The sequence below is a fragment of the Podarcis gaigeae genome (genome assembly GCF_964106915.1).
Source record: "Podarcis gaigeae genome assembly, chromosome: 6".
Classification (NCBI taxonomy): domain Eukaryota; kingdom Metazoa; phylum Chordata; class Lepidosauria; order Squamata; family Lacertidae; genus Podarcis; species Podarcis gaigeae.
In genome coordinates, this window is record NC_139682.1 from 37,406,885 (window position 1) to 37,415,886 (window position 9,002).

General features: G+C 42.5%; 1 protein-coding gene across 3 annotated transcripts in view; it reads right to left on the reverse strand.

Moving 5' to 3' along the window:
- The window catches only part of LOC310847556 (uncharacterized protein C6orf132 homolog), a 45,117-nt gene extending 40,610 nt beyond the window's left edge, over positions 1–4,507 (reverse strand). Inside the window, exon 1 of one of the 3 annotated variants that reach the window (XM_083745403.1) lies at positions 4,272–4,507. Coding sequence is in view for 1 of the 3 variants with exons in the window: in XM_083745402.1 (XP_083601528.1) it covers positions 1,666–1,813 (148 nt within the window). In the remaining 2 variants the exon portion in view is untranslated. Of the gene's footprint in view, positions 1–1,665; positions 2,160–4,249 lie in introns of those variants that run through there. The other 2 variants (XM_083745404.1, XM_083745402.1) reach the window with 2 other exon arrangements.
- Positions 4,508–9,002: the final 4,495 nt, after the last annotated feature.

Consider the following 9,002-nt stretch of genomic DNA (forward strand, 5'->3'; position numbering starts at 1 on the left):
GCTCTATCACTGAACTGCAGCCCTTCCCAAAAATTGCTCCTACTTCATTGCTTTTGCTATTAAACTAATGCTGAATGTACACAGTTTTTAACCTACTCACATGGTTTTCTTTCTTTCAGGATTGACATTATATACCCTAACTGAGGCTTCTTGATCCAATAGAGACAGAACCATACCACACTTCTTGGGGGTTTTTTTTTTTTTTTGCAGTTATTGTTGGGCCAACTGGTCCATCCCCCTCTCCATCCTAGAACTTATTTTAGAATGACATTTGTCACACAGATGGAACTTGGGAAAATGCTGCACCCCACTGGAATCTGCTGTCTGAAATGACAGCTTCTCATTGCCTTGTGTAAGAAGGCCTATCTTGATTCAACAATATTGGTAGGTTTCTGCATGTTTATTACGTAACCCAAAGGACACCCACAGCCCAGAAAAAGGAAGCGTGCATGGATGGGAAACATGAACAGCAGCAGAGAACAGGAAGAAGAGCAACAGATAAATCCTGAGGGTGCAATATTATCATTATCGTTCAGTCTTTGCCCACCACATGGGAAATCCTGGACACAGAGCTCTGCGATTCTGCAAAGCATCCTATAAGATCAGATACTAGAAAGAAGCTTTAGCACCTATAAGAGCTCCAGTGTTGGCAGATACTGTCTCAGACTTGGGGCACAACTTATTAATTAAACACTGTGTAACTTTTTTTCCCCCACAGCAAAGAAGTGACTCATTCTTTGAACTAGAAGCAAGCCAAACGGCAAAGCTTCACATTTCATTTCATCCCAGAGAATTTGATTCTCCCTTATTATTACTTAGGTCTCCCTTTCATCTGAAATGTCACAGTCCCGGACACTGCGACAAAGTCAGTGCCACTGCCTAGCGTGAACCACACACAGCTACAAGTTTCGCAACACTGGTGGCCTCCAAAGGTGCCATCTATGAAGAACTCGGCTGCACACCCTCCATTTGTTCCAACAGCTCTTGTGTGGGATTTCTGACACTCAGCCTGTTCAGACACTATTCAGAGCTGGCACCCACCCATCTGAGCCTCCAGTTTGCTGTTCCACAATTACAAACTTCAAGACAATAAATACAATATGCAAAATAAACACATCTGCTGCTGTCAACACCAGAGAGACCTACCAGATATCCCTGTAAAAGCTGCCTTTGGGTTTCAGTCAGTGCTAACTCTAATCTCCCACATAAAAATATGTCAGAGATTTATTTACAACTGTCTGGGGGATCTGCTACTTGTCTTACGCTCCATTACACCCATATTCCTGCTCTACAGGAGACTTGCTGAAATCTGCACATTCTTCTTGGGTTGTTTTTTTTTTTTTTTAAAGAGAGTGGATCACAGGCTGCTAATTTAGTTTTGCAGGTTCCAACAAGTTTCTCTTTAATCCAGTCATTCCTACCAAAGGCTGTTGTTTTCCGACGGCACGGCTTATTAATAAAGCTTTCTCAAGGCCCCGATGGAAGTATCCAGAGCAACATCAAAACTGCGCACCCCACCTCTGAGTGTGCCGGTAGCCCCCCACAGTTGAACATCCTACAAGCTGAAGCCTGATTTTTTTTTGGGGGGGTGGATAGTGGAAGGGCAAACAGGCTCCTCCGAGTCCTCTCCCTGAAAGCTCAAAACGAAAGACAAGCCATACTGACCAGTTCTCGCCAGGTTGTCAGTGGTGACCTCCTGAGTGAAGATCCAAGGGGGGTTGGTGACGTAGAGGGAAGTGGTGGAATTGTTGCTGGCATGTTTTTTCCCGAAGAGCCTGCTAATAGTCCCCTGCACAGAGTGATTCTTCTTCATCCTGACTGCTGCCTTCTCCAGCGTGTCTACAAACGCTCCCTCTAGCAAAACATATTTCCACTTTGCTCAGCTACCACCCAGCACACAGAGCTCCAGCAGGTGCTCGTCTGCTGAGCTAACTTTTCAGCTTCTTTAAAAGCTAAGCCACCTGAGCAGGTAGAGAGGGCTGGCTGCTCTCACCTGGCCACACCCCGTAGCAGCTCCTTTGCTCACATTCTTTCCGTACTGCTACAATAAGCCATTGTTACACCCAAGGCAGCTCTTAAGCCTGGGAGCTCGCAGAGGTCTTCCCTAAGGCATTGCCATGTCCAACAGGGACTGAAAGGTTTACGATGTTTCCTGGTTTAAAAAACAAAACACAGCAAAATCCAGAATGCCTACCAGGTTTTTAGAAACAAAGCCAAATAAATAAAAAGCATTGGTCTCAAACACATGAATTCTCCGACTGACCACACCAATATTGATTTAGGATTATCACCTTTCCTGTTTGGTAAGTCTCAGAAAAAGTTATGTTTCTAAAGCGCTCTCTCTCTCTCTCTCTCTCTGTGTGTGTGTGTGTGTGTGATCTATAGCTAGTCAGATAAATATTATTTTTAAACAAAGATATAAAATATACAATTGTAAGAACTTCCTACTCATCCACAGTCACTGCATTTCTCCTTTTGTAAACTCTGTAGAAGCTTGAGCTAAGGCTTTGGTCAACCTCCCCAAGGCTAGGAAACAACTTCTGGAAAATTCTCTTCTTGCAAAATATCTTTTTCTTTTTTAAAATTGACATTCAGAGGGAACAATGAAAAGGTTGCTTTCACAATGAGAGAGGTGAAAGAGGTCTACGGAAATGCTCTCTTCACGAAGACTCATCTTCATCCCCTCCATCATGTTTAACACATGTCAACACCTGCTATTTCCTCATCACATGGCCATTTCCCTGTCTACATGAGCCTCCCCCAGGAAGTGTGCTGTGATGTGCCCCCATGAAATTATGAAGGGCATGTTTACTGTACATTAAATTATGGCATCAGAGACAAGTAACCAACAGGAGGTGTTTGGGGGAAGTAAATCAGAAGATCTCCTGTGGCTTCTGAAATGTGTATTAGTGTGGTCACTCCATTTGGGAGCTTCTATGTCTCTACAAAGCATGGCGGGTGGTGCTGTGGTCTAAACCACTGAGTCTAGGGCTTGTGGATCGTTTCGAATCCCTGTGGTGGGGTGAACTCCCGTTGCTCGGTCCCAGCTCCTGCCAACCTAGCTGTTCGAAAGCATGTCAAAGTGCAAGTACACAAATAGGTACCACTCCGGTGGGGAGGTAAAGCGTGTTCTCACTAAAAGGAGAGCACGGGTTGCGGATGGGGCTATACAAGGCACCCCATGATTGCTAGGCAAGTTAAAGCCAGGGCTTGTTTAGATGGGAGGATCTGGTTATCTGGGGAAAGTTGATGTTGCAAACTTAGGGGTGGGGTCAGTGGCTATTTAAGCAAGGTCCACAGCTTTCTCTTTCTCTTTTGCTGTGGACATCGGATCTCCCGCCCGCCCTCCCTTGTTGGGCTTCGCTTGACCTTGCTATGCCTGTCATGGGGTCGTTCGCCTTGGTGCGGGGGCCCAGTAGGAATTTACCTCTTGGCTGATTAGTGTGTGCCAATTGGGTTTTGCCTACTGCGTAGCAAATCGTCACAACTTGTAAGGTTGGCGGTTAGGCATTGGTTAAAATTGGTTGGTGGAGGGGTATGGATAGGCTGGGCCTGCCCCTCCAATGCTGCACGGGTATTCCGTTAAAGGAATTCTGGAACTTACCATCCCCTTCGTCCAAACCCTTGGTGCAGGGTGCGGGCCGTGTAAGTTCCAAGGAGCATGCGGGGATTAGCTGAGGGTCTGTTTCGCAGCTCCAGTTGACCCTGATCTTGCTCTTCCGCACTGACTACGGAGTCAGGGCTGTCCCCAAGGCGGGGAGGACAGATAGTCTAACCAATGCCTAAGCAACCACTCACAATTTGTATTGATAATAAAGTTGTGGCCAAAATTATGCCAAAAACCTTAAACAAAAATAATGTGTGAAGTTTGAGTTATTGGGTTTGGGGTGTCTTGGGGACCTCAGCACGCAAATGGCATTTCTGTGCACTGCTCTGGTTTCGCCAGAAGCGGTTTTGTCATGCTGGCCACATGACCCGGAAAAACTGTCTGCGGACAAACATTGGCTCCCTTGGCCAGTAAAGCAAGATGAGCACCACAACCCCAGAGTTGTTCATGACTGGACTTAACTGTCAGGGGTCCTTTATCTTTTTATGTCTCTACAAAGTCTCCAGATTGTTAGTACTGAGCACTGTGAATCTGCAAATTCACATTTAAAAAGCAGAAGTAGAGCACAATCTGCATTGCAGTGTTTGGAATCCAGTTTCTTCATTTGAATTTCAAACTCAATTTTTTAATCCTTAAACTCACATTTTTGTGCACATTCACTTACTTCAGCAGAAAAATTATAAAGCAGAGTAGAAAGGCTGTCCTGAAATTCTCCACCTCATTTGCCAGTGTCAAAATTGTGTGCGATGGTGGGAATCACTTCACCAAATATTCTGTCAGAGGAGGAGGAATTTTCCACTTTCTTTGTGGGTGAAGTTTGATCTTTGTGGTGGCAGTAGCACAGTTTCTTTCCTCCTTTTTTTCTAAGATTTGTTTTGCTGCTGTTGTGGTAACTGCACTGGCAGCCTGGCCACCGTTATGTTCTCTTCACAGTGAGCTGGACCTGGGATCATTCCAGGACATTGTGATGGTGGTGAGGAATTGTGACCACCACAAAAAAATAGTAATGAATATTCAGAAAATGTTTGGCAAAACAACCTTTTTTTTCTAAGAGCTGAGATTGAGAAAAATAAAGTTTTCCTCAGAAAAATATATTTGGATAAATTTTGGCCCTGTTCTAAAAAATTCTACTGACGAGTTCAGCTAAACATGTTAACATCTTTTCCACAGTTCCACCTCAGGTACCAGCTGTTATTCATTGTGTCAACTGGGCCAAATTAAAAAGATGAGAATACATGTGGGAATCTTTTCACATTTGAACTCATCACACTTAGAACAAGCAAAAGGCTTTTTCTTCTTTATTATTTCAAAATTCCGATTTGAGAAACCCAACAATCCACAAGCTCATGAAGGAATACAGACTGAAGAAAATATTATGGCAATGAGGCAGCTTTTACCGTAAGAATCCCCCCCCCCCTAACTTTAACACTATATTTCTGTCTCTTAATCCAGGGGTGGACAGATAGCGCTCCATTGGTAGGCTACTAGCCAGCAAGTGCAATTTCAGCAAGGTACATAAAAGATTCCACAATCACATAATAAGAAGGTCCCTATTAAAGGTCTGGGAAAAATATAAAGAGTTACTGGAACCTAAATCTCCATGGTGGATATCACCTGTTGAAGCATTGTCACTCAAAATGTCCTCAAAGAAAGGAATATGGCCAACATATAGAGAACTATTAATTGAACAGGAAGGAAAATTGAAATTGAAATAGCATGACAAAATAAAGGGATATCTACAGAGTTGGTTGAACCATAGGCAACTGAATGAATTTTTTAAAGAGGACAATAAAAAATGATTTGCCTATACAGTTTCCAGATTTAAAAGGGATGTTATAGATGATAACTCTAAACTGTTAAAAAAGGCATATGGCATACTTCTGGAATGAGAAATTAAAGATGAGGAAGTTAAATCAGTAATGATTAAATGGGCACAGGATATTGGGCATAATATACAATTGATGTTTGGACAAAACTTTGGAAAGTGGACTTGAAGTTTACGGATTGTATATTGTTAAAAGAGAATTATATGAAGATGATGTACGGGTGGTATGTTACACCAACAAAATTGGCAAGAATGTATAAAACAGAACAAAGGAATTGTTGGAGATGTAAAGAAGGGGAAGGTACCTTTTACCATATGTGGTGGAAGTGTGAAAATATTCAAATCTTTTGGGAAATGATATATAATGAATTGAAAAAATATATTTAAAATGACATTTATTAAAAAATGTCAGAAGCTTTTTTGATAGGAATTTTAGGTCAACTGCCAAAAGAAAAACAGACATTATTTATGTATGCGATGACAGCGGCAAGAATTCTGATAGCACAGAACTGGAAGACTGGAGATATACCATCAAAGGAACAATGGCAAGAGAAGTTGATGAACTATGCAGAGTTGGCAAAGTTAACAGATAAACTGTGTGAAAAAGACAATAGTGATTTTGAAAAAGAATGGGAACCTTTTACATCGTATTTGCAGAAACAACAAAAAAATATAGAGTCATTGGTAGGACTTAAATAAACATTTGCAATTTTACTTATAAAAAATAAGAAAGCTAATAGTAGGACAATATAGAAGTATATATAAACAACAGAATGTAACATGAGATGTAATAAACCAGGGATGGAAGTTGAGGGAAGTCAGTGGGGAAGGGGGAAATTGAAATTCGAATGTAATGTAATGATTACAGATATTGTTTTTTAAAAAAAACCAATAAAAATGATTTAAAAAAAACAACCTCAATGCAACACTAATACCACTAACATTTCTACTGCATGCTGCAGGCTTTCCCATACATTATCACAGTAATCCTTACAACAGCCCTGTAAGGTAGTCTAGAATCATTATCCCCAAGTTACAGATGAGTGTCAGTGGCAGGGAGAATGGTGTCTTATCCAGGGCTGGATTTAGGTTTGATGAGGCCCTAAGCTCCTGAAGGTAATGGAGCCCTTTATGTCTCCAGTTGTCCTTTGTCAACAACAAGTTGTCACTGTTTTTTGTGTTGAATATATGCTATATGGTAATTTATGGACCTAATAGGTATCTAAAGCCATTTGCACATAACAGAATACGTATTTTATCAAAGTAATTGTAATTAAGAATTAAGTAATTAAGAAGAAGTATATTTTTGGGGGGTCCTCAAGAGAGTGGGGCCCTAAGCTATAGCTTGTTTAGCTTATACATAAATCAGGCACTGGTCTTATCTAATGCTTCTTAAATGTGTTTGTGGCTGTGTCAAAAATAGATTTGAACTCAGGACTTCCTGGGAATCAGAAACTCCTGGAGGTCCAACAGCAGATCTCAATCCACCTTCTCCCCACCCACTGTTTTACAGCACGTTCACACTATCTCAAATCAGTCCTGGTCTGATCCAACACAGAAAGTTCATGACACATTTTATCACCTGCTACAAGCTGATCACAACCTTCCAGCAAGACTGAGGAAGTAACAAGAGGGCACCACAGGGTACATCTGGGTACCTCAGGCAGTGATCCGTATCAGTTATTTGGAAGCAAATTCCACTGATATTTATGAGAGTTCTAAGCAAATATTTGCACATTTGAGCAAATAAGACAAAGATGAAAGAGAGAGAGGCCTGGTTCACATGACATACTAAGCCAAACTATGACTTACTGGAAGCAAGTGGACAGTGTCAGCAACCACTGTTGCTGCTTTCCTTCTCCTTGGTTATTTTTACTCCCAAACCATGCTGAGCTAAACCAAGTTTTAGCTTAGTGTGACATCTGGACCTGGGCATGTGGTTAAGCTCTCTCCATCATTTCAGAAATTCTGTTCAGTTCAGCTGATCAGAATCTGCAAGGCTTTCATCAGGAAGGTTTCGGGGAGAGTCTGTTGTGGGCCTTTTACAAGCACCCACACTGTCCCTGGTTGATCCTCCCGCATGCCAAGGAAAACTGATAAGCAAATCAGGGTGCTTTCAGATGGCAGCTTCCACTGTAGCTATGCTACCAAAACAGGAAAGTAAAGGGGGAAAGGTGAAAATTAACCTTATGGGGGTGGCACTGTTTTGGTTGACTGTTCACCATAGCTGCTGTGTCAGCCATGCTGATCCTGCCTACCTATTTGGATTAACAGTGATCAGCTCACAGAATCTCGATGCACTTGCAAACCCTTCCATCTGAAAGAGTATTAAAAATGAGAATTGTTACAGAGTAGCTCAGTTCATCTGGAATTCTGTACATGCCCAGAGACAGTGTGCGTGATTTGGTTTCACTGACCAATGAGTGTGTCATTGTAGACAGCCCCTGGTTTACAGCCAGCCCAAACTAGCAATAAACATAAAGTTGTAATTTTCCAATTGATCCCCTGAACCAATTTTCATATCAAATACAAGTGAATATCATTTGCTCATTAATCATCCAAAGAATGGATGCCAGCCCAGCCAGTCTTAGCTCTGTTTGCATTTTCCAAAAGATCTAACTATGGTTCCTTTCAGTTTTGATAAGATTATCCCATTAAAAATAAGATGTGGCTGGCGGAGGTGCCTTTGTGACTTTTATTTGATTTTTCATTTGACTTTTGGGCCACTTTTTAGGCAAAAATGTCTCTCAACTCATCTATAATACAGATCCGTAAAACCCAGCAATAAAATAACTAAACATTTTCAACTATCCACTTCCATCCAAAGTGTAGATCAATACATCATACAATAAAGTGGGGAGGGAAAAGATATTGAAAGTAATATGCAATCATCATACTTAAAAGGTAAAGGTAAAGGTACCCCTGCCCGTACGGGCCAGTCTTGCCAGACTCTGGGGTTGTGCGCCCATCTCACTCAAGAGGCCAGGGGCCAGCGCTGTCCGGAGACACTTCCGGGTCACGTGGCCAGCGTGACATCGCTGCTCTGGCGAGCCAGAGCCGCACACGGAAACGCCGTTTACCTTCCCGCTGGTAAGCGGTCCCTATTTATCTACTTGCACCCGGAGGTGCTTTCGAACTGCTAGGTTGGCAGGCGCTGGGACCGAGCAGCGGGAGCGCACCCCGCCGCAGGGATTCGAACCGCCGACCTTTCGATCGGCAAGTCCTAGGCGCTGAGGCTTTAACCCACAGCGCCACCTGCGTCCCATATAATCATCATACTTAGTGGCCACCAATGGGCTTTCCTATATACTGTAGGCTGCACTTCCAAAGCAAGATTCTGTCATTCCAACATGCACAGAATCCAAACGTTTGGTGTGTGCTTTCTACAGCTTGCCTGTCTTGGGTGCACCAAATAAGAACCCCCAAGTTTGGAGGGCGACCGCTCTGCATGCAAGCACCCAAACAAAAAAAAAGGCATTTCTCTTTCCATCCCATTTTTGGATGTGCTAGGAAGTTGTAGAATATGAATGTCTTTTATCTTTGTTTTCCTTGGAAAACCCTTTATAGGTA